Genomic DNA, 27,328 nt, shown 5'->3' with positions numbered 1-27,328 from the left:
TGATTCCCCGTCCTATTACAACTACTACATGCTAGAACGGAGAAGGTTAATGAATTAAGTTAATTAGGCCAAATTGGGAAAAAGTCTTATCTCATTCTCTTAATTCATAGAAAAAACGTCTGCATAGTGACAAAATGCAAAATCATAGAAACAATATGATTACGTATACCATTTCAATATGATTACATTATTTTTGAAATAGGAAGAATAAATAAAACAAAGAAAATAGCACAAATTTGATGTCGAGGAGGATAATGCGTCATTCAATTACATCCATTTTAGTTTCCGGAGTAAACTGCAGTAAGAAACTTTTTGAGACGTTTATTATATACACAAGGTCTCTCCAAATGTGCCAAGTGACCTGCTTTTTTTATACTGTCCATTGTTGCATTTTCGCCTAGTTGCCTGTGAAACAGAATTGAAATGAGAATATGTGTATATATTATTATTAATATTCAGTAATAATTTCAATGAAAAGTAACTTTTGCATTGCAACTTACTCCTTCATGTTCTTGGCCATTTCAAGATTAAAAAGTTTATCACTTTCGCCCCACAAGAGATGAATTTTCTGCATAACCAATTTTGTTAAAAAATAATAATAATATCGCTTTGTTAAGTGGTAAATACTTAATGTTTTGGATTTAAGTAATACTATTTTCGTTTTCTGTATAAATCTTGAAAATAATATTTCATTTTATGCAAACTATTAAATTTCTAGACAAGTCATGAGTCGAGTTCTAACTAGAAGTAATTTCATTCTTTGTATAATGATTTTTAGATGTAGCGAGAACAATTCCATCTTATTTATTCTATATCTTATTTTGGTTGTTTTTTCAAATTGTGCTTTCATCTGTTGGGGTTTACCTCTAATAATCAATTTGTTGCAGACTAAATAAAATTGATAGGATTTCTATAAATCCTATATCCAACAACCTTGGATTTATAAAAGTTTTTATAAATACTGTATTCAATAAAGGAGGATTTAACAAAACCTAAAAATTTAACGAAATTCCTAATCCAATAATCCCCACTAAGACTAAATTACAACTCTCAAGGATAATATATTTTCTCAAATAGACCACTATATTTTTCTTAAATTCCAAAAGAGGTCCAACAATCTTAAGATTTACTGAAAAAAATTCTAAAAATTTAGGAACACTATAAATGATTAGAATCCATTTCCAAACTCGTAGAAATCTTTCTAAATCTTAACTTTGAATTTCTTTTGCTTTGGAGTTAGATAATTTTGTGGTATTTTAGAGTACTTTTACGTAGAGAATAATTGATATTTTTGTCGGAATCTTCTTGTATGAAATTCTAGGTTAGATAAATGAAACAATTATGTATATTGTGTGAATAATTATGTAATTATTCTTGTATGGAGTATTATACAAAAACCTGTTGTAAACGAGGGATGGTCACATCTTCGTTCCTGCTGGTGACCAAACCTTCTAACAATTCTGCTTTTTCTTTCCTATTGGTATCCATCACCTTAACAATTACAATATATATTATTAACCAAATGAGAATGATTTTTTTTTTCTTGCAAAAGAAAAGAATAAACCCATATGTAAAATCTTCAAAATTGTGTAAGTTCGTACCTCAAGGTAATCCTTGAAGAGACGGTTCGGGAACCACATGGGTCTATGAACAGAAAGGGCAAAAAGAGTCTTGAGTCCGATAACCGAAGTTGGTAACAGAAGATCCGCTGATGACTTAAACCCTATACGGTTCAAATTCGACTCACTGATCGTATCAGTCATCGCGAGTACCGAACCTGATATAGACATAAATTATTACTGTATCTATATATATATATAAATTAATATATAGTTTAAGAATGATATTACTGCGTAAATATAATAATATATGACAATAGGTTTTCCAAATAGCTTGTAATAAGATGACCAAAGATTGATATACAACAAAAAAAGTCTTTTTTTGGCTAGGAAAACAACAAAAAGGCAATGGATGGTTAGGCATAAATTGCTTTGCATGTTGCATACTTGCATGATAGAGATAAAAATATCAGAGGTCCAGGCCAGGCCACTGAAACTTAGAAAACGTTTATCCCATTACATGTCGGGTGACTAGGGTCAAGTGTCGTGGGCTAACCCCGCTTTGACCACCCTATACACAAGATATCCAAAATATGGTAAATACCTGACACCACCATGGCTCTAACCATCTCAGGGTACTCTTCTACGATCTTGAAAGCCACCATTCCACCGTAACTAAACCCTACAAGGACAAACTCATCCACTCCAAGGATACGAAGAGATTTGACCAAACAGTGGGCTTGAAAGGCGGGTGACCTGTCCGGTTTATCTGAATAGGAACCACCGAAGAAGAGGAGGTCCGGTATATAGATTGAGTATTTTTTGGCTAGTGATCCGACCTGGAATTGCCACGTCACGATCCCTTCAGCTGCAAAGCCGTGGATGAACAAAATGGCTGGTTTAGTAGGTTTCTTGGGTTTCACGTCAGAGTTTTTGTTGGATTTGTTGGTTTTTTTAAGGGTTTCTTTGGGGATCCAGAAGTTTATCTTTGTCCCTGGTTCGATCTCTACGGTGTATGGAATAACGCCCGCTAATTTCATGAGGCCGTACAGTATTGGTTTTGGTGATTCTACCAAGTTCACCATTGTGTTTCCTTTTTGTTTGTTTGTTTGTTTGTTTGTTCTTCTTATGTTTGATAATGAAATAAGTAAAAGAAAAGGTGAGATTTTATAGTTTGAGTTGTGATTATTTATAATGTATTTGGTGTTATGTGATCTTATTTATACCAATCCATTCATTTCGTGTTTTGCATTGTTAGTTTTATATTGTCAGACTTGTTTTGATTGATATTTTGCGAAATAGGTAGTAACTTTGCAAAATGTAGTAACTATTCAACTTTAGTGAAATAAAAGGGAGAACCGTTTTTCTTTGAATTTGGGGTAAAGTTTATTTCTTTTTTAGTAGGGATGTAGCTTATATAGTGCAAGATTGTCATTTTGGTACGCATAATTGGTTCGTACGATTCCACCATTTCGTGTAATGTTACCGACAAAAGTATTATGAGTGCCTCGTATAATGTTTCTCTTCAGCAATTAATATGATTATTGTGGAAATATAGTTCTTACTTGTCTTGCATGAAAACTCCGAATCTTGCAAAAGTTGGAGATATACATTTTCTTTCTTTATTCATTTGTGTTCCACGTGTTATATGGACTATACAGGTCAATTTTACAATGCTGCAAAGAAACCCAACGTGGTCCGTACCACCCACGGCTTCTATATTGTCAATTGACGTACTGAGCTACGCGATTAGACAAAAATTAATATGAGTTAAATAGCTTAATTATATTGTGATTAATGAACCCTTCTCTGGACTACATGACCCATAACTTCCAAATCTCCAATCCCCTATATATTAAAAGAGAAACATTACAACATATTTTGTAACCACGTGTCATCACCACAATCATTCTTAGAATCTTTAGAAAAATATGTTGGTCCATATAAATATATAATAAGCTTTTTATTAAACTAACCATAAATTAATCATAAATGTTCTTCATTGTTTCCTTAAATAAAAATCACCAGAATTACCTAATGTGGCTAAAGTATATATGACAATTAATGATTTTGAATAATAAAGATTTGATAAAAATTAGTCTATTCTCTATCATTTAAAAAAAATTAACTTATTAAAATAAATTAAATAACCACATTAACTATATAATAAAAATTTATATCTTTTTTGTATATGTTATATTTTAAACTTTTAAAAACGAATATAAATGACTAAAGTTGTTAAAAATCTCACATTAAATTTTTTGTGATCCATGGTTTAAAATTTATGTTATAACAAGATACAAATGAATACGAAATTACATAAGTAGGAAGTCTCATTTAATAAATATTATATATGTATATTAATAACTTTTTAAAATAAATAATATACCATATAAAATACATAAGTATTTTAATTTCGAATTTGTTTTGATTTTTTTTATAAACATTTTGAACAATTATTGACAACTTAATATTTAGATTTTAAACTTTGCATTGAATGTTTTTAAAATTATAAATTACTAAAACATTTAAACATTCCACAAGTTGTCAATATTTATCATTGATTTAAATTTTTTGTTATAAAGAAATACAAACGATCAAAATTAATATGAGTATAAAATATTTTTAGCAGATGTCAATATTAAAAATATAATATGTATCTATGTATATATCATTTAAACTTAATTTTATAACATATAAAATAGAAAAAAGTGTTTGTCAATTTATTTAAGTATTTGTACCAATTTAATTATATACGTAATAGTTACTAATTTTTTTATTATTCAATATATATTATTATTTCATAAAATAAAAAAAAATATATAATACTAAAAAATAATTTATATATAATATTTATTCCGCGCAGGGCGCAGATCTTAACCTAGTAATTAAGTAATCACGACATCTTTGAGTGTTTTATTCACAATTGTACCATAATGATTATAAATATAATATGCACAAATCCAAAATGGCCAAGACATATGCATAACCTAACTAACTTACCCAATATAATATATTAAAAACAAAAGTCATGCCAAAATATTGAATTTTACATTTATATTAGCAGTAACTTTCACTACAGCACAATCTACACCAACATCTATAATTCTCCAATTTTAAATAATACAATTTCCAAATTCACGTTATAGCCCACTTTTGCTTAATTATCATTATTATTTCTCTCACAATCATCTACAATGAGTGTATTGAAAAGTCTGATGATAATCTCCATCCTCTGAATATTCTGCATGTCTGCAATATCTTGCAGTGTTGTTATACAAGATTTGCAGCCAGCCATATGTTAGCTACTTGACTAGTAGAAGCGGATCAACCTCCTGAATTAGAAGTTTAGAGAAGGCGACTACTATATATCTGTAGAGCTGGGTTGCGGGTCAAACTTGTCCCGCTTGACCCGCCAACCCGCGGGTGAACAGATTTTTTTTACTCAAAAAATTTGATCCGCTTGACCCACCAGTTTAGGAAACTGCGATATTCATGGCCTAAGCCCTAGTTAGCAACGGTGGCCCACTATATGATTTTGACAGATTGACTTTCTAGATAACTTACCGTCCACTTATAACTCCTCAGAGTGCATATACTTATAGTATATCAGTTTAACCTTCTGAGGGGCCTCGAACCCCTGACCTGTCAAGACAAGGAGGTAATGGACGTAGTTAGTAGCCCACTAACCCAATAGAGAGGTAATTGACGTAGTTAGTAGCCCACTAACCCAATAGAGTAAGCCCCATACTTGTTGTTGTAGAATTAATGGGCCTATAGACTATCGAAGGCCCATATTGTTTGCAAATTAAAGGCCATTTCCGTCGTCGTCGACGAGAGCCACCGCGAGATTGGTTAGAAGCTGTTTCTGTGAATCGAAGAATGGGACTGTTAAGCATCATTCGGAAGATCAAGAAGAAAGAGAAGGAGATGCGTATACTTATGGTGTATGTATGTCAGATTCACAATCTCCTCCCATCTAAATGTATCTCAAATTTGATGATTTGTGCTGTGTGTAGTGGACTTGATAACTCAGGGAAGACGACGATTGTTCTGAAGATGAACGGAGAAGACACAAGCGTGATCAGTCCGACTCTTGGATTCAACATCAAAACCATTATCTACCAAAAGTCTGCTCCTTTTTCACAACAGCTTTCTAGTTTTTTCATGTTCTTGGTTGAGTAGTAATATATCATCAAACATGTAACTGTGTGTGTAGGTATACGCTGAATATATGGGATGTGGGTGGGCAAAAGACTATAAGATCTTACTGGAGGAACTACTTTGAGCAGACTGATGGGTTGGTTTGGGTGGTGGATAGCTCTGATCTCAGGAGGCTAGATGATTGCAAGATGGAGCTTGACAATCTCTTGAAGGAAGAGGTATTCTCAAACTGTCAAAAACTATGCAGTCTGATGCTTGGTTGGTTGCTGTTTCTGATGAGTGGAGTGAGTTTTGGGTACTGAACTTGTTTTTTGTATGGCAGAGGCTTGCTGGGTCATCTTTGCTGATACTAGCAAACAAGCAGGATATTCAAGGTGCTCTTACACCTGAAGAGATTGGCAAAGTAAGGGATTTTAAACTCCATGACCATTGGGTTGTATCTCTGTCTTGATAGGGTTTCTTTCTATGTTTCAGTGAGGTTTGGTAAGATGTGTTTGTTGTATCGGCTTGAATGATTGAATCTTTGTCTCTTTGTCTTAAAAGGGTTACTTTCTTCTTGCTTGTGCAGGTGCTAAACTTAGAGTCCATGGATAAAAGCAGGCATTGGAAAATCGTGGGCTGCAGTGCATACACCGGTGAAGGTTTGTTGGAAGGGTTCGATTGGTTGGTTCAAGACATTGCCTCCAGAATTTACATGCTTGACTAATCTTTATATTCCTCAACTACCGCATTGCAATGGCATGTTATGCTGATTGTTTGCAGACACATCACATTGTATATGGTGCCTGCTATTACCATTATCTTTATTCTGCTCAAGTGACTTCACACCTGCACTCTAGCTTTTCTTTCAGCCCTTATTGTAACAATGATTCAACAAACATTATATACGTGTTTGAAGGCAAAAAATCTTCTACTCTTGTTTGATTGAAAATTAACATAAAACCACAAAATGATGTTTCATACATCCAAGTCAAACTTATTGATAAGCAAATCCCAAAGCTACCACCAAACAATCAAGGTTCGCCACAGATAAACAAAGAAAAGAAGAGATCATTTCGACTTCTTTCCAACCTTCTTCTTGACGACTTCGTCAATGTACATTATGCCTTTGCCCTTATAAACCTCAGGAGGTTTGCAACTCCTGACAGTCGCAGCAAACTGATGCACCCTATCCTTATCAATCCCGGTGCAGCAAACGACATTGTTCTTGAAACAGAAGACCCGGACCGCCGGAGGAACTGCCAGTTCGACCTCGTGACTGTAACCTAACTTGAGGTACAAGAAACGCCCTGCTTCCTCAGCTCTGGCTTTGTATCCAACTCCAACAATCTTCAAGAACCGAAAGAACTTGGCTTCCATCTTCCCTTCTTACCACACAGAATGCTTCACCTGTCTACAACGAGAAAATCTCTCAACTTGTCAGAAACGTCAAGTTAAAATACCAAAAGGGTTTCACACTAAGTCAGTAAACTTCGTCCCTATATTACTCAATCAGACAAAGGAACCATCCTGGAAACAAGCGATGAGCTAAACAGGAAATACGTCGAACACTTTCCGTGCAATACTACGAGAACAGTTGAAATTGAAAAGGAACCCAATTTACATGAGCACAGTATGTTCTCCATAATGTCCATGAACACTGTGAGTTCTAAGCACAAAAGATCTCGAAATCATTTGTACGTAATTTAATGGAATAGCCAAGAAGAAGAAGAAGATAGTGAGATATCCATATAGAAGAGAAACAGATACCTTTCTCGCTTTCCGGCGAAAAGAAAAGAGGACCAATGGGTCGGTGCTACTTCTTCGCCGGCGGATCCAGATTACTGCCCGACTCCTCCGGCCTTAAAACCTTTTCTGCTTTTGATTTCGTTACTTTGAAATGCAGACTAGAAATGGTTGACGTTTTTAGACGTTTAAAACGACACGCTGTTTATGCTACCTCGGATGTTTACAAACCCATCGGTGAAAAATTGAGTTTTCTTTTTGACCAAAAATATGATTTTGTAGTTTTAGTAGAAAAATGTAATTACTTAGTTTCGATAGAAAAATATATTTTGCGGATTTTGCGGATAAACTACAATTTTACGGTATTGACGTGAAAATATAATTTTGTGGTCCAAACGGAAAAATATGGTTTTATACTTAAAAAATATATATATCATAATTATTTGTTTGTCTTAATTTGAATCTAAATATTTTGTTTTGATAAAGATAAAATTTTCATGTTCATCTCTATTCCAATGAACCAATTAGACTCATCTAGATATCCCCTTTTTTAAATGGATTAATTTTGATACTAAACAAACATCAATTTTCATTTCTATCTAAATAGTCATTCCTGATAGAAAAACGAACACGAACCACAAACAAACTTGAGAAGAATCAACATTCATGAGACTTGGTCGTTGGAATATCAATGTTTCGAGGTTCCAGAGTCAATTGGATGTTGCATAAACCGAGTTGATTTTCACGTCTTTAACATATGGCCAAGGAACGAAGAAAAACATTTAATTTTTTATTATTTCTAAAAAATCACTATTCATAAGAAATAATTTTTCCTTATCATATTTTTTATAAATGAACAAAGAAAAAAATCATTCCTTGAGAATAGAGATGTATTCGGTGGCCAGTTTACAAACTGGACCAAGCTTGAGATGGAACCTTTGTAAACATCATATGACCAGGAAGGCAGGAATCATAATTGAGTTTGGACACACACTTCCAAATAAGACGCCATTATTTCGACAAGAACTTCGTGTCAATAGGCAAATTCATCATTGTTGTTGTCAATGAAAAACAGCAACTAGAAATATAAAATAATTCTTTGAAGGGCCAAAACTTCGAATGAAATCAAACCAAACGAATGTAATAAGAAAATAACTTGAGATCAATTAAGGTTTACAGTTTACTAAAGGGCAAATCTCCAAAATAGCACATTTCTAAGTTTATATCACAAAAATAGCACTCAAAAACTAAAATGACCAAAATAACATTTTATCTTTTGAAAAATTTAAATTTTTTTATTTTTTAAAATTTGAAATCTTATCCCCAAAACCTCACTTCTCAACTCTAAACCCTAAAACCTAAACTCTAAACCCTAAATTCTAAACCCTAAACCCCACCCCTTGAGTGCTATTTTTGTGACTTTTGGCCTTGAGTGCTAGTTTGGAAACAAAAACTTGATTTAGTGCTATTTTGTTCTTTTTCTCTTTACACTAAACAATGTAAAACCAAACATGGTGAAACTGAATAATATAGAAAATGAACTAAAGACAAGACATTAACCAAACCTAATTCTGACTTCTCCATCATTTCACCAAACTATAGAACCCAGTTAATATTAATCCTCATCTGATTTCGACCAATAATTCGAACAAGGTTCCAAACGAGATCCTGGACAAGTGATGCAGCGGCATCATGCTTGACCGACGTGGTTAATGTTATGACTTAGGATTTTTCCTCTTTTATATTATTTAATTATAATTCTGGTAATTATATGGGCTTTAGGTCTTTTATCTTAAGCATGTTTATCTTAGGATTTGGTGTTTAGCTTTGGCTTATATATAGCCTTCTTTGTCATTGTTTATGAATTAGACTTTTGATAATTAAAAACAGAGCTTTTGCTTTATACCTTGTTTGATTCGATTAAATTCATCTACAAGAAGTTGGTCTCAAAGAAGCTATCGCAAGAAACTCTTTGATTGATCCAAGAACAGGTCTCTAGAACCCTAAAGGTTCTTGATCGACCGTTCAACAGTTTGTACGCTGCGCCAGGTTGGTATCAGAGCTTTGCTACGCTCCTACGATTCAATGGTGAGGCTAAAGAAAGCTGTTCCTCCAAGAGAGACTGGAATCACGCGACGAGCCGTCGCAGATCTTCAAGCTCAAATCGAGAGCCTTACAGCTGCAGTGGCCGCCTTGAGTACACAGCATGCGACTCCGGTATTTCGCCAAGAACGCAACAACCAAACTGCTATCGACGACGAATTTGAGGAGGACAAAAATCCTTTATCTCGCCTTCGTTGTCAACCCCTTATCCGCAACAACAACAACAACGATTCATACTTTGATAATAAGTATGAAGACTTGGATATAAAAGTTTATGACACAAGAGACAATGATAACTCTTATGTTGTTCAACTTGGAGGTCCAATTTTTGACGTTTCCGATACAGAAGAAGAAGAAGAAAATTTTTCAGAGCAAAATTTTGATCCAATATTTGATGTGTCTGATCAAGACGATACAGAAAACTTTTCAACCCATGACGTGGCTAATGAAGACGTTACAGAAATTGCTCCAATCTATGACATGTTCGAAGAAGACGAGATGAACCAAGTTATAGTGGGAAAAGTGGAAGATGAAAGCATAAAGTTTAATGAATCAGTTTATGCCGAAGAAATTCTAACTTTTTCTAATGAAGCTTTTGTGAAAAGTAATGATATTATACCTGATTTTAATCTCAAGGATACTTCTCCTCTCTGTCAAACGATGAAGGAAACACTTGGCCAAAGTGATAATTATTTTTGGAAGACCAATAGGTCCAACCAAAGAGAAGATCACATGGATGTTCCCAAACCAGAACTTATTCCTATATGCGACGAGAGAGCTGGCAATACCTTTTTGGATTTACAGAAGAAACATATGAATTATGGTGCATGGAGAAATAATTTTAACCGACACATCAATCGTGAGCCACCGGATCGTGTTCCACACCAAGATCGTGAGGCTGAACAAGAGGATACAAAAATGTTAACTACAAAGATCACTAAACTTGAAGAAGCTCTTCTCTTAGAGCAGGAGAAAAACCTGATTTTGGAGCATGAGTTGAGTGAAGTACGCAGGAACATACGAATGTTAAATAAAGGCTCCACAACTTTAGACAAGATCCTACGTATGGGTAGAACAGAGAAGACAACGGCTGGTCTTGGTTATCAAGGAGGTCCATCAGGTTCACACACTGTATTTGTTCGAAGTAATTATGTGGAAATCTACAAACCTGATTTTGTTTTCGAATCTGATAAGAATCCAGCTATGGAGTTTCCCACCGTCTCAAACGTGTACACTCGCTATTGTGAGATAAATCTCTCGCAACGTCAAGGCTGTGTGCGTCAACAATGGAGTACGGGAAGCATGTCTGCTATTCTTAAAACCCAGAGATGCTTGATTGGTGAAGAATTTGTCAGCATCTTGCAACAATGTGTTGTCACACCTGTAAAACAGAGGAACGATCAGTACTGGCACCTACATCGAGCTCACATGAGACTTTTAAAAAAAGAGGAAGTGGAGGATTGCAATGACGAGAAGGTGGGGGGAGATGTTTATCCCACATCTGATGAAGATAGTAGTGAGCAAACGATAATCTCTCTTGGGTTAGAGATCCCCCTTCATCATTCTTTAGAAAGCATACTCATCCTTAACAAGGTATTTTTAGCATCAATCCATGTCGAAATTCATAAGAATGAGCTTTATATGGCGACACTTGTCAGTGGACGATCCTTACATGCTGGTGAAAGTCATAGTTACGTGGATGTATTGTTCGAGAGAAACACAACCTTCTTAGCATGTTGGACAAACGTGATTATGGTCAACTGGAATATCAACGAGAGTAGTGATAGTTACTTAAAGAACCTTATCAAAGAGAATCATGCGGAAGTCCTAACTGCTATATATGATATTTCTTTTCTGCGACGAAAAGGGAGCTTGGAGTCAGTTTTTTATTGGCAAGTGCGGCATTGTGGATTTCATAAGTTGAGAATATGGGATGTTGATAAGTTACTGAAGAATTTAAATGACATATCCACGACAGCAACTTGGAGGAGTTACGTTACTTGCGTCTCAAGCAAGTATTTGTGGGAGGCCTACAGTTGTGTTATATGGTTTCATTGTAACACCATTTTCCTGCCACTACCATCGTGGATTGATTTTTCTACTCTACTAGGAGCCATTAGTCAAGAAGTATTTCCTTTTCAAGATCCATGGAATAAGGTGTTCCAGCTTCTAGCAAATTACCATCTATTTCACGTTAAGCTTTGTGGACTTGTGCAACCACCGTATATTATTCTTTGGTCTCTTTTGAAGATTTTGCTGAGATCAATAAATGGTGAGATCAATAACCACTGCCAGTTCCTTGACTTTAAAACTTGTGAAAAGATATTTGAGGACGTAAGAAGATACGCTTGTGGTGTTGAATGGGATTGGCATTTTATGAAGACAGATTCTTTTAATCTTCTTTTAGTCAACATGCAACTTGGAGTAGTCCAAAGTTCTCGTTTCTTTGTTGATTCTTTTTCACATCACGTGAATCAAGTTGGTTGTTCCACGATCTATCTGATCATTATCCAAGAAGAGTTTACGCTGAAGCATCGACTGTGGAGAATGACAGTGTTCTTTCCTCTTTCTTTGCTACTACTTGGGTTATGCTTTGATGTGAATGTGGGAAAGCTTGGAGTTATGCGTACAACATCATTCCGCTTCTCTTATGATGACTTGATGGAAATTGGTGTTTGGTGTGGAGAGTGGTTCTTTCGATGGGTGTGGCCACCTAGTTATCTTCGTGGGCTTGTTCTGATGGGGATAGTAGATCTTTATGGTGCCATACTTCCTACTAGAGCTTTTCTTCAGAAAGTTATTATCAAGGAGTATTTGCAGCTTCGTGACCGTATGCACTTCGTCGTGTTGTTTCCACGAGAAAAAAACAGTGATGTGTTTCGTCAATCAATGTGATAAGGTGTTAGGAGCTAAAGTGTTGGAACATTTGGAGTTTTGGGTGAGTGTTCATGATCTCCACAGCACAAGGCGAACAAGATTTCTCCACGGCACAAGGCGAACAAGATTTCTCCACAGCACCAGCTACGTCATTTGGCTGGAGCAAGATGAGTGTACGTGTGATCAAGCACCAGTTACTTTGTCATGGAAGATTAAAAGGACATATGAGGTTGTAGGTGGTTCAGAAGAGAGGGACAAGAACGTAAGTCAGATGGTTCTCTTCAATGTTTGGGAGCGGAGATTTCCATTTCGATTCGAGGTCGAATCTTTCAAACCCGGTGGGACCTGATGCAGCGGCATCATGCTTGACCGACGTGGTTAACGTTATGACTTAGGATTTTTCCTCTTTTATATTATTTAATTATAATTCTGATAATTATATGGGCTTTAGGTCTTTTATCTTAAGCATGTTTATCTTAGGGTTTGGTGTTTAGCTTTGGCTTATATATAGCCTTCTTTGTCATTGTTTATGAATTAGACTTTTGATAATTAAAAACAGAGCTTTTGCTTTATACCTTGTTTGATTCGATTAAATTCATCTACAAGAAGTTGGTTTCAAAGAAGCTATCGCAAGAAACTCTTTGATTGATCCAAGAACAGGTCTCTAGAACCCTAAAGGTTCTTGATCGACCGTTCAACAGTTTGTACGCTGCGCCAACAAGTTTGTGAAGGATCAAAGATCTGACCAAAGAACAAAACGGTTCCAGTTTTGTCTTCTCGAATCAAGAAAAGAAATGGATGGTCAGCCACAAAATCAATCCTCTTAGGAGGCTCCATATAAAGAGAAAAACCCATATCATCATCAGCAGTTGCAGCCGCAGCTTCAGCACCTTCCTCATCGATCTCCACGCAAGCTTTATGGTACAGTGAAATCGAACGCATTCCCAACTGATCCAAAACAGTTGAAACAGAAAACCCGAACGAGATTCTAAACTTTGGAATCCTGAACGCCCCGAGTTCATCTCTGAATCCTGGAATGTGATAATCCACGAACTCAGGTGTAGATCCCATCTTCTCAAGGAGTTCATACAACCCATCTTTCTTGTCGGGGAGATAGAAATACATTGAGAATTTACGAATGGGACTATCATTACTGCCTCGTCTGTAAGGGAGCCTGAGGACCTTGAAGCCATCGTAAGCTCTTACGTATTGGTCATCAGAGCTGGTCATGAATGGCACAGAGACTGATGTGCCATTGACAAGGTGAAAGTCTCTGTCTCTTGTATTATACTTTTCAAATGGTCTTTTCCAAGCTCCTTTAAAATACAATGCGTTTGCGTAAATCTTGTCGGTGTCGCTTGCCACTGAACCAGCAGGAAGAAGGTCTTTTATGAGATTATTGGTGTGATTTTCGACCCATGAGTTCACCTCCTCACGAACTTCTTCAGCCTTCCAAAAATAAAAAACATAAAAACTTTGATGAGATTCTTCATACTTATTATTGGAAATAAGGGTTTTGAAGCAATATGAAACACGAACTATTCTGTTCTTCAACTAATTCAGAGAACAAGTGTATAACTAGTTAATATAGTCTTGTAAATTGTAATGAAAATTGAACTTAGCTGATTTGTAAGAGACAATATATATTTCTCATGAAACCCTAAAAAATTTCTGAACAAAAGATGAAACTAAACTACACAAACTATCCTGTTCTTCAACTAATTCAGACAACACTAGAACTACTAGTTAATGTCTTCTTTTAATGAAATCAAGGGATCACTGATTAATTTACAAGAAGACAATATTTCTCAGAAACCCTAATTTACTTATTTTTTTGGGGCGGGACGAAACCCTAATTTCTTTTTCTGAATAAAAGATGAAATTTTACCTTTGATCGGAAATCAACTGGAGCATACACGGCGTTGAAGAAGTTTTCGAAGAGATCCTTGAACTTGGGATCAACCGAAAGTGATTTTTCAATCCATAAGCCATTCGCCGCCGTGATCTTTGGGCCGCCACTTGCACTCTGATCGGCAAAGACGACGGAGGATATTTCGCGGAAGATGGTCTTCAGCTCTTCGATTGACGAAGATCTGAGGAGGAGAGGATTTCACTAGCGATTGACTCTCCTCCGGGACCAGCGGCGTGCATGGTGATCGCAGAGTTGATTGACGCCGGCGAGAAGATTACATTAGAGTCTTTGGTCGCGGAAGATAAGACGTTCATGGAAAGGTTCACGGCAACGTCGTTTTGGTTCCTCATAGCTTCTCTAAGATCCATCTTTGATATGCTACGAGTGCACTCAAAGAGATATCGGATGTGATTTTATAGTGAATCGTTTTGTTCACATGATTATCTAATCTCCTTAATTAGTGGAATGAAATCCGAAAATCATAATAAATTAGTGGAATGTTTAGCTAAATTTCATTAGGGGAAAGTTTTTTTTTTTGCTTTACATGTTGGGGCTGGAAACTGAAAATTAACTATTTATAAACCAATAATTAATCTTCAAACACTATTAAACTAAAAATCATAATAAATTAATATATAGTTTTCTATATATATATATATATAATAATAAATATATACAGAGTTTATTTTTGCAAAAATAATTTTTCTTTTAACACTGAGTAATTTCAATAACAGAGCTAAGGATGGCAACATATAGAGTACAAAGACAAGAAATTTAAAAAACTAGGTACCAATAGGTACCAAAACAGTAGAAAAAATATAGAAATAGGGAAAAGATCCACAAGATAGTGATTTCTTGAGACACAAAAATCCCCTAACAGCTGCACATATAGCTAAATCATATAGCTTGTGCTTCTGAGATAATGGTATGTGAGAGCCAACTAGAGCCTCCAGCAGCGACATACGATTGAATGCGGAAATCAGAGGTAACACTTACTGCAATAGCAGTAGACACTCTATTTCTAGACCCATGGACATGTACGAGAGACCAAGAGTCTAATCTGGAAAAGTGAAGCAAGGTGTTCTCTAGAGCCAAAAATAATTTTGTATACAGAGTTTTCTATATATATTAATAATAAAAATATACAGAGTTTAAGCACACAAAAAATCAAAGCTCCAAGTTTTGTATATTATTTGATATTTATTTTTTAACTTTGATTTATATTAATACAATGAAATACATATTTAATTAAGTGATTTTTAATATATATTTATATATCATTGTTTTAATTTTAATTTACAGTAATTAAGTATCAATAACTTTAGAAATATATTGAACTTTATTTTTTGTTTACATTAAAATACATTAGAATTGTCTCTCTCTTATCATTTTTATTCTAAAATACTATGAATTGGTAAAGCATAGTTTTTTTTTTGTTTTTCAAATCAAAACTTAGATATCGCTAAACACATTTTTAGCCGCATTTTAAAAATGACGAACCAATTTTAAATATATGAGAACACAAATCTCAGTAAAAATAAAAATGTAAATCAATTTCTCTATTTCAGTTCGGCTTTTGTTGATTTGGTTTTACCAAATTAAAAATTCCTAATATTATGAAACCATTTCTCATAATTAAAATAACATTATCCATACTAATGCGCAGGTTAGGATTACAAGTAATTTTCAAAAGAGAAACCAAATTTTCAAAACTTTATTTATAGTGTAGATATAACATATTGTATATTATAAATTCTGTGTGATGGGGGAAGAATCACCTCTGAAAACAAATGCGAACAATAACAACACGTATCCACATTTTATAAGAGTTATTTAATCGGATGATATGTTTTAAAATACAGTTGAATTGTTATAGAGAAAGATGACCTCGAACCCACCATAAGTTCTTGGAAAAAAGAGCATTATGAAATGTCAATATACTCGAGCTTTAGGAGGGAAAGTGTCAACCTCATCGTCCAATGTGTTCATGTGGACGGGTCTATACTCCAGTTTCACCTTCCCTTCTTCCCAATACCTATTCAACATATTCATAAAAACAACACTCATTTACTAAAAGCCATTTCATTAATGTAGTAAATTCATTGGTCTATGATTTTACCCCAGTGTGTGCTTCATCCAATTCTCATCATCTCGTTTCTGAAAAACAACCATACCAATGTTCCTCTATATGTCATATCAACTCAAGACACATTTAGTTATGTAAGGAACATAGAACTTACCGTGAAATCCTCACGAGCATGTGCTCCACGACTCTCCTTTCTAGCCTCAGCAGAATGCATTGTTATACACGCATTAATCAAAAGATTCTCCAGCTCCATAGTTTCTACCAAATCCGAGTTCCTAAAGTGCAAAGTTTCCAAAACATAGCTTAATAATCAGCCTAAAGACAATTCTTTAACGTTTTTTCTCAAAGAGAAGTAGTCTCACCATATCAAACTCTTATCCTTCACTTTGACATCACCAAAACTGTCCCAAGTCTTATCGATCAAATCACAACCTATATTAATACGAAAATTTTAATTCATATTCAGCTGTAAAACCTCACTAGGTCATAAGTTTTGACTGTTTGTTACCTTCCTCTAGAGTTTCTTGTGTGCGGAAGACAGCAGCATTGTTTTGCATGACTCTTTGCATGTTCAATCTGATTTTAGAAGTTGGAAGCGACCCATTTGAGTTCCTTAGTCGGTGCAACCATTCAATACTCTTCTCACCAGCATCGTTCTCTAAAGGTCTCAGTTTCTCGCCTTTACAAGCATCATAAAAGCAAAAATCTTTCAGAAACACTTACTTGCATCAACATGCAGAGCTGGTAATATATGTATTTGCATACCTGGTTTTTGAATCTCTGCAACTCTGTTTGCACAAGCTCGGCCAAAAACAACAATGTCAAGAAGTGAGTTTGCACCAAGCCTATTGGCGCCATGGACAGATGCAGATGCTGCTTCTCCTGCAGCCATTAGTCCAGGAACTATAGAATCTGGATCATCACCTCTAACAGTAATCACCTGGAACATAACACTTTTCAAATGCTGTACATATCCATAAATTGTAAATAGTTTTTGTCATATATTGTTTACCTCTCCATGGTAGTTGGTGGGAATGCCACCCATATTGTAATGCACTGTAGGCAACACAGGAATAGGTTCTCTTGTAACATCAACACCAGCGAAAATAGCAGCAGTTTCAGATATACCAGGAAGCCTCTCCTTAAGCACATCTGGTGGTAGATGGTTTAGGTGAAGGTAAATATGATCCTTCATAGGTCCTGTTATAGAATAATGTCATTTTCTTGTATAATATATGAGTCTTAAACTAAGGTAATATACACTCTCTCAAAAGGAGCTAGCTAGGGTCTTACCTGCACCGCGCCCTTCCCTTATTTCCATGGTCATAGATCTTGAGACGACATCTCTTGAAGCAAGATCTCTAGCTGTGGGAGCATACCGGTCCATGAATTTCTCCCCTTCACTGTTTCTGAGAATCCCACCTTCACCTCGAGCTCCTAAAATATTTAAACTGACAAAGTGACGAACCATTGTCTTGTCTAAATCCTAAAATGTAAGAAGAAACACATACCTTCAGTAATGAGACATCCAGCTCCATAGATACCAGTAGGATGAAACTGAACAAACTCCAAGTCCTGCAGCGGAAGCCCGGCACGTGCGACCATGGCATTTCCATCCCCTGTGCATGTATGGGCTGAGGTTGCTGAGAAATAAGCTCTTCCATACCCCTGAAGACAGTTAGAGATACTGATTTGGTACAATGTAGTTTCAAAAATCCAGAACAAGATACGTTTCAAGCAACACTTTATCATCTTACCCCAGTGGCTAAGATCGTAGAACCAGCATGGAAACGATGTAAAGTGCCATCTTCCATGTTCAGTGCAATGACTCCCTGACATGTTCCTGCTCATCAAATAGACCAAAACCATTTGGATGTTGTATAACACATCCTTTAGAGGATCTTAATAAGAATTATATTATTGTTATTGATTATATAAGATTTCCAAAAGGAGGCAGAACTTTAAAAGCTCTTAATCTTTCGAATATTGATCTCTATAAATTTTCAAAGACAATGATGGATCAGAAATACTCTTAAATAGTACTTACCATCACTGTTCATAATCAAATCCAGGGCAAAGTATTCAACAAAGAACTGAGTGTTATGTTTCATTGCTTGGCCATAAAGAGTGTGTAACAAAGCATGCCCAGTGCGATCAGCAGCACACGCGCAACGGTATGCTTGACCACCTGAATAAAGTGCAATGATAAGAAGGAACTATTAGCAAGCAAACTTTCACATGAAATAAGTATAGTGTCCAACTAGAGATTGCATGAACCTTTTCCAAAGTCGAGACTCTGGCCACCAAAAGCTCGTTGATATATTTTTCCATCTTCTGTTCGAGAAAACGGCAATCCGTAATTCTCAAGCTCGATCACAGCTTTTGGAGCTTCCCTGCACATATACTGAATTGCATCTTGATCACCTATACAAAAACAAAAGATACAAGTTACTTACATCTTAAAACAGAAACCAGTAGGATAATGTAAAAGCAAGTAATATGTAGTGTAAGAAAGAAGCTACTTTCACTAGTGTACATGTTAGATTGCAAATCAACATGTTACATCCACAATAAAACAAAAATCAAGATCTAGCTTTCGAAACTTGAAACAATAACAATGCGTCCTGAGATTTTGGAGATATTCAATACAATAAAAATTCGGAGTTCTAAATAATACAAAACATCAAATTTTCGTTTTAAAAATAATACGAAATCTTTCTAAGATGGATTTTTACAATTTCTCTGTACTTTTTTCCATGATCACAATAATAGAAAAAATGGCTCCTAAAAAATCTATAAGAAAATCAAAAGTCTCATTCATATGTTTCTTAAGGTATATATGTGTTCAAGACCAGGCCTGACCAAGAATGCAAGAAAAACAAGAAGTCTTCAAATATTAACAGCCAATCTGTCTAAACCTTGAGAGTTTTGAGTCTAAGATCAGCACCATACCTAACCAGTCACTTCCTTTGACGGTATCATACATATGCCATCGCCAGTCATCTTCAGTCATATTACCTAATGCAGCATTTATACCTCCCTGCACAAATCATAGCTTAATCAACAACGGAGCAAAAGATTAAATAAGATTAAGGCAATGTAGTAGTTGATACCTGAGCAGCAACTGTATGAGAACGAGTTGGAAAAAGCTTAGTGATGCAAGCTGTGTTAAAACCATGTTCTGACAGTCCTATTGCTGCTCTAAGCCCAGCACCACCAGCTCCTACAACAACCGCATCATACGTATGATCAACGATTGTATAATCCCCTGTCGTCTGCCACAGAGAATAAAAACAATTTTGAATCAGAATTGGATAATGCGATCTCACAAATATTTTCACAAAGTAAGAAGATCCAAGCTATTGGAAGGAACCGAATAAAACTAAATAATTCCTTCCCAAGAAACAAAACACAAAATTCCCCAAATTATTTTCTAAACTCGAAAACGTTTACTCATTAGCATGTGCGGAAATCCCGATTGAAAATTACAAAACAAAATAGTAGATATCAATAATATACAATAACAAAATATTACAATTTTTAAAAGTAAATAGACAAATACGTACAAGGATGCAATTTATTTTCTTAACTCAATAATATCTCACGTAAGAACATTTACACATTTAACTCGTAGATAGTTATGGATTAAGACGAACAAATCATATAGATTGGTCGACCAAATCGTGTTTCGTCTACGAATAGAGGCTAGAAACCTCCAAACGAGAATGAGGATTCAAACACTATGAAGACAACAATGTAGTCGTACCGAACGAGCAGAGAAGAATCTTGTGGAGACTTGAGAACTGATGAGAGCACCATCAGATTCCGATCTCCTCGACGCAGCTCGAACGCGACGAGACACAAACCGCCACATTCCTCCGTTCGTTACTACGTACTCAGCACAAGGTCGTTACGATGGTTAATGGCATTTTGTCAGCACCATGTCTCGTTTTAAAATTGGAGTCCCTCTCACAAGTGGGGGTGATCATGGCACGTTGAGAGTTATTCAAAATTCTTCTGCCACGTTGGTTACTGGGCCTTCTTATTAGGCCCAAGTTTGACCATGAAGCCCATAATCTGGTAGCGTCGGGATAACAGCAATCGAAATGCATGCTTAGCTTTGGCGAAAGCAGTTGGTTGCTCTCACACAAACACACACGCAGTATAAGAAAGAGACATCAGAGATCCAACGAACCGATTCAGACAGAGATCGGTACCGAGAAACTGAGATTTGGGGTGAGAGAGAGAGAGAGATGGAAACAAGGGAGAGAGATCTGGAGCGGCTGATTCCGATGCATAAGTCCGGAGAGGTCGTTCTCTCGGTTCCGCCGTCTCCTCTTGCTTCGCCCATTCACGTCGCCGGAAGAGAGGTTATCCTCTCTCTCTCTATCTCTTTACAAATTTAATGCAAGTTTGTAATGATTGGTGTATCGTTTGCGTTTGACCTAGAGTGCTAGTTACTTGTGTGTTAAGTTATTCGATGTTTTATATGTACAAAACAAACAGGCGGTTTACAAAGTCATCCGAAGCTGGGCCTCCAAAAAGTTCATGACCGGATGGTACTTAATCTCGGTTGCTTTGTCTCGCTGAAACATAACTTAACTGGTTTCATTAGTTTTATTTTGTTATATAGTGTCATTCTTCTTCCAATCGCCGTCACATTCTACTTCACATGGTGGTTTATTCATTTCGTTGACGGTTTCTTCTCCCCAATCTACACTCATCTCGGAATCAATATGTTCGGTTAGTTCTTCATTTCAGCTCTCTCAGCTAACGTACATTTGATACTTCCCAATGAAACGTAACAAGACTTGTCTTCTACTGTCAGGTCTTGGGTTTGTGACATCCATAACATTCATCTTTGTGGTTGGTGTCTTCATGTCCTCATGGCTAGGAGCTTCATTTCTCAGCATCGGAGAATGGTTTATCAAGAAAATGCCTCTCATCAGCTACATCTACTCAGCTTCTAAACAAATCAGCGGAGCTATCTCCCCAGGTCAATTTCACAAAAAAAAAAAAAATTGAATTATTAGGAGGGAGGTTCTATCTTCTACGTCCAAAACAACATTATATAATATTAGTTTCATCCTGAGCGTTACTTGGTCTTGTAAACCTTAGACTTTGTCTAAGGTGCTTTTCTAGTTGAGCTAACTACACTATACTATGTATAAAATAACTTTAAATCTTTATTTACCATTAAACTTTTTCTCCTTTGATCATCAGATCACAGCTCAGGTGCATTCAAGGAGGTAGCCATTATCAGGCATCCTCATAGGGGAGAATACGCTTTTGGATTCATTACATCGACTGTGATTCTCCGAGGCCGTGCTGGTGGAGAAGAGCTCTGCTGTGTCTATGTCCCCACTAATCATCTTTACCTTGGAGACATTTTCCTCATTAGCTCAAAGGACATCATAAGGCCTAATCTCTCTGTCCGTGAAGGCATAGGTAACTTGATCTACTTATCTCCCAAAGAGAGATTATACATTAGCTGATCTCATTGCTCTGTTTCAACATTTTCTCTTGCTACAGAAATAGTCATATCTGGTGGCATGTCAATCCCAGAGATACTAACAACGCTGGACGCCGAGACTATTCACAGGACTGTAGCAGGAAGCTTTGCTATTCCACAAGTGTAAAGTCGATGACTCATTGTTTCTTTTTTTTTATCCGAAGGTTAAGTCTCCAGTGGAGCCTCTGATTTTAGGTGACGTTCAGCGTTTGTTAATCCAAGAATGTTGGAAAAGTTTTGAACTCATTATGATATATGAGTGAAAGGTTCATAAAGTTTGAGTATGTGTTTAAGCCTTGTATTAGTCTAGACACTAAACAATAACAAAGAGAATATTAGAAAAGTTGGAACAAACTCAAAGATGCGCGAGAACATAGATCTTATAATATCAATGTTTTTGTTATCAAATGCTATAAAAGGTTGAGAGATCTCGAAATCGTTTCATAAGCAGAACAAACAGAAGGATACACTAACCAAAAGAGCAAAGAGCTTGTCTGATACTAAGACGAGAACAACGCAGCTCACGTTTTGTTTTTTTTTTTAAATACATAGTTATTTTTGGTACAAATATCTGAACCCGTTTCAAATACATTTGTTGTTTAGATATCTTTAGGTTCATGAATCGAACTCATCCAGATCCACAAAAACTCAACTCAAAACCCACACATAAATTTATAATATTTAAGCGGGCTTAATTTCAAAAAAAAATAAGAATGATACCTGAAAAAAATAATATGTACCTAAATAGATTGTCAATGTTTATGTCTAACTGATTTTATAAACTAATAAAAATAACTCTTTCAATGTGTTTGGCTAAATTAAATGAAATAGAAATAGTTTTTTTTATTTAGTAAAACAATTATAAGTAGTAAAAAATTAAGCGACAATAAATATAATACATTTTATTTTATTCACAAAAGCATGTCTTTGAATTATATTTTTTGGCTACGTATTTTTCCACCGAAAATTAAAAACAATTAGTAGAACAAACTATACCGAACGTTTAACCATATGCAAAACTCAGTTATTTTACATTTTTGATTTTATAATTGGTACAAAGTTAATGTTGATTAACTGATAAATAAAAATATTCACTATTATTATTATGATAATATAATTGATGATGTTATGTATTGTTAAGGTAATATAATTAATGAAAATTTTAAATTAAGTGAAATATGGAAAGATAATTAATGTAATTATATTAACGAAATTACTAAAAAGACATTATATTTCTTTTCTATACTGCTATCCATGTTTCCAAACAATTTTTATTTATATTTTTATTCATATTTCCAAACAGAAAAAATGTACTTCAGTTTAAATAATATAGAGTAAATCTTGACCCGTGCGAATAAAGGAATAATAATACATTCATATATTAATTTTTTTGTTTCATTGTTTATTTGATATTGTAACTCAAATATTATAGCTATTTCTAGTATTGTATATCTAATTCTATTTCGGTGGTCGATAAAAAAAATTAGAAAGAAGGTTTACTCAATCTATTAGTTCCTTTGTATTGTATTTTTTATATATATTGAAAATAATTTTATAGTGGTTATGGAAAATACATTAGTAAAAATTAATTTTTGAATACATGTATATTTTTGAATCAATTTTTGTTTTGAATTTTGTTTATAGATCAATTTAGACAAAATATGCTTTTAGTTAATTAGACTGGACCAGTTGCACAAAAAAAAGTAATTAGATTGAGTCATTTTAGTATATTTTAAATCTGGTCCAAACAGATAATTTATAAAAATATAATGGACTTCAATTTTTTTTAATAACATAAGCCCATTTTTTAAATATACTGTTATCCATATTTTCAAACAACATTATATTTTTTTTAATTATGTTATTCTTGTTTCCAAACATTCCCAAAGGTGCGTTTACTTTAATAAGATAGATAAAATCTATAATATTGCAAAAATTATGTTGTTATTTATATTTTCATGTCACTATTAAATATCATATATGCGTCATCATATAATTTATCGTGTTTTTTACCTACCATCATATAAGTAATCATATAATTAATATTATTTTATACGTACCATCATATAAATAATCATATATATTATATTTTAAAATTTAATATGAAATATAAAAATTATAATTTACGTTGGTGTTTGAAATTTCTTTGTATTGTATTTTTCTTAAGTATATTTAAAATATTTTTATAATGGTTATCAAAAAACATTTTAGTAAAATCAGTTTTTGAATATATGTATATTTTAAATCAATTTTTGATATAAATAAATTTTAAATTAATATTTTAATTTGAAATATGTATATAAAATTTAAATTTTGTTTTATGATTATTTTAGACAAAGATGTTTTTGGTAATTAGATTGGGCCATCCATATTTTAAAGCTGGCTCATATATATAGTTTTCATAATATAATGAATTTCTAATTTTTCTTTACAATAATAACATAAGTCTATTTTTTTTCTTTAATATATTACTATCTATGTTTTCAAACAATACTATATTTTTTTAACTGCTATCTATGTTGTCAAACATAGAGCTGGGTTGCGGGTCAAACCCGCCCCGCTGACCCGCCAACCCGCGGGTAAACTGATTTTTTTACTCAAAAAATTTGACCCGCTTGATCCGCAAGAAGAAAATATGAAATCCGCACCCGCCCCGCTAAAACCCGCGGGTGATCCGCTAGACCCGCGGATAATATTAATAATATTAAAAATTATTAATTTAAATATTTTTTATTAAAAATAACAATAAAATTTAATATTTTAAATATTTTTTATTAAAAATAATAAATATTAATCTATTTATAATTAAAATTAAAATTTTTTTTTTAAATAATATTTTTAAAAAAAATCTTTTTTTTTTAGTTTTTGCGGGTTGGCGGATACCCGCACTGAATTTTGGCTGACCCGCACCCGCCCCGCATAAAAATCACTCAACCCGCACCCGCACCCGCGAACCAAATTTTTCAAATCACTCGATCCGCACCCGCCCCGCAGCGGATCAAATGGGGCGGAGCCTGCGGATAATGATTCATATTCCCAGCACTAGTCAAACAAAAACTTAAATATTTCTATTTTAATAAGATAAATAGATAGATGTATATATAAACAGTTATAGAAATAGGACTAATTTACTTCTAGAAGGTGTTCCTCCTAATTCTTATCTTTTTGGTTGGTCACAATTCAATGTCTTGATTTTCTGGAGTTAAATGTGATTTTATGTGGTCTCCAAGCATAACCGTTTAAATATATCTGAGCTTTTCGTCTTGTTGTGAATAATCAAAAACTATCACCTATCCCGATATTTTCATACACTGCAAGCAATAGCGATGTCACCCTTGCTCTTTTTCCTCTCACTCTTATCCATTTTCTTATTTTCTTTCTTGATCATCTCTAAAAAACTCAAAAGTGGAAAGCTTCCTCCGGGACCACAGAAGCTTCCGATCATTGGAAACTTACACAACCTCAACGGACTGGCTCACACATGTTTTCAAAACCTCTCCCAAAAGTTCGGACCAGTGATGCTTCTCTGTTTAGGATATGTCCCCACGGTCGTGATCTCATCGAGAGAAGGTGCAGAGGAAGCTCTCAAGACCCACGATCTTGAATGTTGCAGCCGACCAGAGACTGTCGCGACCAGAATGCTCTCGTACAACTTCAAAGACATCGGGTTCGCGCCTTATGGTGAGGAATGGAAATCTTTAAGAAAGCTCGTGGTTATGGAGCTTTTGAACGCGAAGAAGCTCAAATCGTTCAAGTATATTAGAGAGGAAGAGAATGACATTTTGGTCAAGAAACTTCGAGAGTGTGCACTGACGGGATCACCGGTGAATCTTACGAAGGCCCTTTTCACGCTCGTGGCGAGCGTCGTGTGTAGGCTCGCGTTTGGTATAGATATTCACAAGTGCGAGTTCATCGATGAGGACAACGTTGCGGATCTAGTTCATAAGTTTGAGTTGCTCATCGATGGTTTTGCGTTCTCTGATTTCTTCCCTGGAGTGGGTTGGTTTATCGACCAGATATCAGGACAGAACAAGACACTGAACAATGTTTTCTCGGAGCTAGACACGTTCTTCCAGAAAGTGCTCGATGAACATCTTAAGCCTGGAGGAAGAGTATCAGAGAGCCCTGATGTCGTTGACGTGATGGTTGATCTGATGGAGAAGCAAGGGAAAGACGGTGACTCGTTCAAGCTCACCACAGATCATTTCAAAGGAATCATCTCGGTAACATCTTTTTCCACTTCAAAGTTTAAGCAAAAAAAAAAACATTTTTTTTTTCATTTGCAGCTGGATTGTCAATTATAGTATAGAACTCTCTATTCTATTCATTCCACAATCTTTTTTTACCATTTGTCATGAATGAAATGAAATTATCATTCTATCAATTCTACAAAAAAAAAAAAAAAAATTCATTCCATTACAATTTTGTTCTATCAGTTCAGTAATGCATTTCATTTATTTTCATATTCCATTTATTTTTAATCCAATAATTCCATTTTATTGTTTACCAGTTACTTATCAGTTAAAGATTCTGACAAGCTATCATTCTTACACGTAATTAATGTGAATGTGCCAGGACATATTTTTAGCAGGAGTAAACACAAGCGCCATCACTCTAGCCTGGGCCATGACAGAGGTGATCCGAAACCCGAGAGTGATGAAGAAAGTACAAGATGAGATTCGGACAACACTCGGAGTCAAGAAGGAGAAGCTCACAGAAGATGATCTCAGCCAGCTTCACTACTTCAAGCTTGTGGTCAAAGAAACATTCAGACTGCATCCAGCTGCTCCTCTTTTACTTCCAAGAGAGACAATGTCTGACATCAAGATCCAAGGCTACGACATCCCAGCTAAAACCCAGATGATCATCAATGTATACTTGATCGCACGCGATCCAAAAATTTGGACAAACCCAGATGAGTTTAATCCTGATAGGTTTCTGGAGAGTTCGATAGATTACAAAGGACTGAACTATGAGCTTTTACCATTTGGGTCGGGTAGGAGAATATGTCCAGGGATGATGATGGGGATAGCTAACGTGGAAATGGGATTGTTGAACTTGCTCTACTTCTTCGACTGGGGATTGCCTGAAGGGAAGACTGTGAATGACATGGACTTGGAAGAAACTGGATCCATCATTGTCAGCAAGAAAGCAACTCTTGAGCTTGTTCCATTTATTAATAACTGACATGACTGTCATGAAGCAAATCATTTTGTGTTTTGATTTTGCATCATATTATTATAATAAAGAAATTGAACTCAACTTCTTATAGTTTTGATTTTTGCAATATTAGCAGTATATCAAGATTATATATTTGAAAACATATAACAGAAACACAAAGGGTTTCAAAAAAAAAGTGTTTAAAAAAAAAACAAAGTGTTTCAAAAAAC

The 27,328-nt window shown here is 35.0% G+C and overlaps 7 protein-coding genes across 9 annotated transcripts; 3 read left to right on the top strand and 4 right to left on the bottom strand.

The window, feature by feature from the left end:
- Positions 1-142: 142 nt before the first annotated feature.
- On the bottom strand, positions 143-3,591 carry LOC103874076 (putative 2-succinyl-6-hydroxy-2,4-cyclohexadiene-1-carboxylate synthase). Its single transcript, XM_009152486.2, has 5 exons — positions 2,164-3,591; positions 1,602-1,777; positions 1,399-1,491; positions 501-568; positions 143-405 (listed from the first exon to the last, which is right to left on the bottom strand). The coding sequence occupies exons 1-5, from the start codon at positions 2,642-2,644 to the stop codon at positions 279-281; spliced, it is 945 nt and encodes a 314-aa protein (XP_009150734.1). The 5' UTR covers positions 2,645-3,591; the 3' UTR covers positions 143-278.
- A 1,776-nt stretch (positions 3,592-5,367) lies between these two features.
- Positions 5,368-6,639, top strand: LOC103874074 (ADP-ribosylation factor-like protein 2). 2 transcript variants are annotated; one of them, XM_009152484.3, is made up of 5 exons: positions 5,368-5,506; positions 5,579-5,689; positions 5,779-5,941; positions 6,046-6,126; positions 6,292-6,639. In XM_009152484.3, exons 1-5 carry the CDS (start codon positions 5,442-5,444, stop codon positions 6,427-6,429), a joined length of 558 nt encoding a protein of 185 aa, XP_009150732.2. In that variant the 5' UTR covers positions 5,368-5,441; the 3' UTR covers positions 6,430-6,639. The 2 variants fall into 2 exon arrangements, with proteins under 2 accessions (XP_009150732.2, XP_009150733.2); XM_009152485.2 differs by having other exon boundaries at positions 5,387-5,510.
- On the bottom strand, positions 6,630-7,713 carry LOC108872165 (60S ribosomal protein L6, mitochondrial). 2 transcript variants are annotated; one of them, XM_018659437.2, is made up of 2 exons: positions 7,473-7,713; positions 6,630-7,116 (listed from the first exon to the last, which is right to left on the bottom strand). In XM_018659437.2, exon 2 carries the CDS (start codon positions 7,080-7,082, stop codon positions 6,774-6,776), a length of 309 nt encoding a protein of 102 aa, XP_018514953.1. In that variant the 5' UTR covers positions 7,083-7,116; positions 7,473-7,713; the 3' UTR covers positions 6,630-6,773. The 2 variants fall into 2 exon arrangements, with proteins under 2 accessions (XP_018514953.1, XP_018514954.1); XM_018659438.2 differs by having other exon boundaries at positions 6,630-7,112; positions 7,473-7,704.
- Positions 7,714-12,839: 5,126 nt separating this feature from the next.
- LOC103874073 (serpin-Z1-like) lies at positions 12,840-14,714 on the bottom strand. Its single transcript, XM_033273632.1, is given in 3 exon segments — positions 12,840-13,877; positions 14,317-14,528; positions 14,531-14,714. Coding segments are annotated over 3 exon segments (1,167 nt in total). The 5' UTR covers positions 14,709-14,714; the 3' UTR covers positions 12,840-13,100.
- A 1,013-nt stretch (positions 14,715-15,727) lies between these two features.
- On the bottom strand, positions 15,728-20,300 carry LOC103874166 (succinate dehydrogenase [ubiquinone] flavoprotein subunit 2, mitochondrial). Its single transcript, XM_009152582.2, has 15 exons — positions 20,193-20,300; positions 19,540-19,701; positions 19,379-19,466; positions 18,704-18,850; positions 18,474-18,614; positions 18,184-18,269; positions 17,938-18,094; positions 17,720-17,863; positions 17,439-17,626; positions 17,192-17,366; positions 16,935-17,105; positions 16,789-16,858; positions 16,581-16,701; positions 16,460-16,497; positions 15,728-16,375 (listed from the first exon to the last, which is right to left on the bottom strand). The coding sequence occupies exons 1-15, from the start codon at positions 20,298-20,300 to the stop codon at positions 16,273-16,275; spliced, it is 1,899 nt and encodes a 632-aa protein (XP_009150830.1). The 3' UTR covers positions 15,728-16,272.
- Positions 16,272-22,445, top strand: LOC103874072 (protein LIKE COV 3). Its single transcript, XM_009152482.3, has 6 exons — positions 16,272-20,796; positions 20,933-20,985; positions 21,060-21,169; positions 21,255-21,422; positions 21,650-21,874; positions 21,959-22,445. The coding sequence occupies exons 1-6, from the start codon at positions 20,680-20,682 to the stop codon at positions 22,063-22,065; spliced, it is 780 nt and encodes a 259-aa protein (XP_009150730.1). The 5' UTR covers positions 16,272-20,679; the 3' UTR covers positions 22,066-22,445.
- Positions 22,446-25,156: 2,711 nt separating this feature from the next.
- On the top strand, positions 25,157-27,227 carry LOC103874071 (cytochrome P450 71B7). Its single transcript, XM_009152481.3, has 2 exons — positions 25,157-26,161; positions 26,514-27,227. The coding sequence occupies exons 1-2, from the start codon at positions 25,265-25,267 to the stop codon at positions 27,123-27,125; spliced, it is 1,509 nt and encodes a 502-aa protein (XP_009150729.1). The 5' UTR covers positions 25,157-25,264; the 3' UTR covers positions 27,126-27,227.
- Positions 27,228-27,328: the final 101 nt, after the last annotated feature.

This window comes from Brassica rapa, chromosome A06, assembly GCF_000309985.2.
Source record: "Brassica rapa cultivar Chiifu-401-42 chromosome A06, CAAS_Brap_v3.01, whole genome shotgun sequence".
NCBI classification, from domain to species: domain Eukaryota; kingdom Viridiplantae; phylum Streptophyta; class Magnoliopsida; order Brassicales; family Brassicaceae; genus Brassica; species Brassica rapa.
The sequence above is the reverse complement of the archived record's forward strand: the minus strand, read 5'-3'. Positions and strand labels throughout refer to the sequence as shown.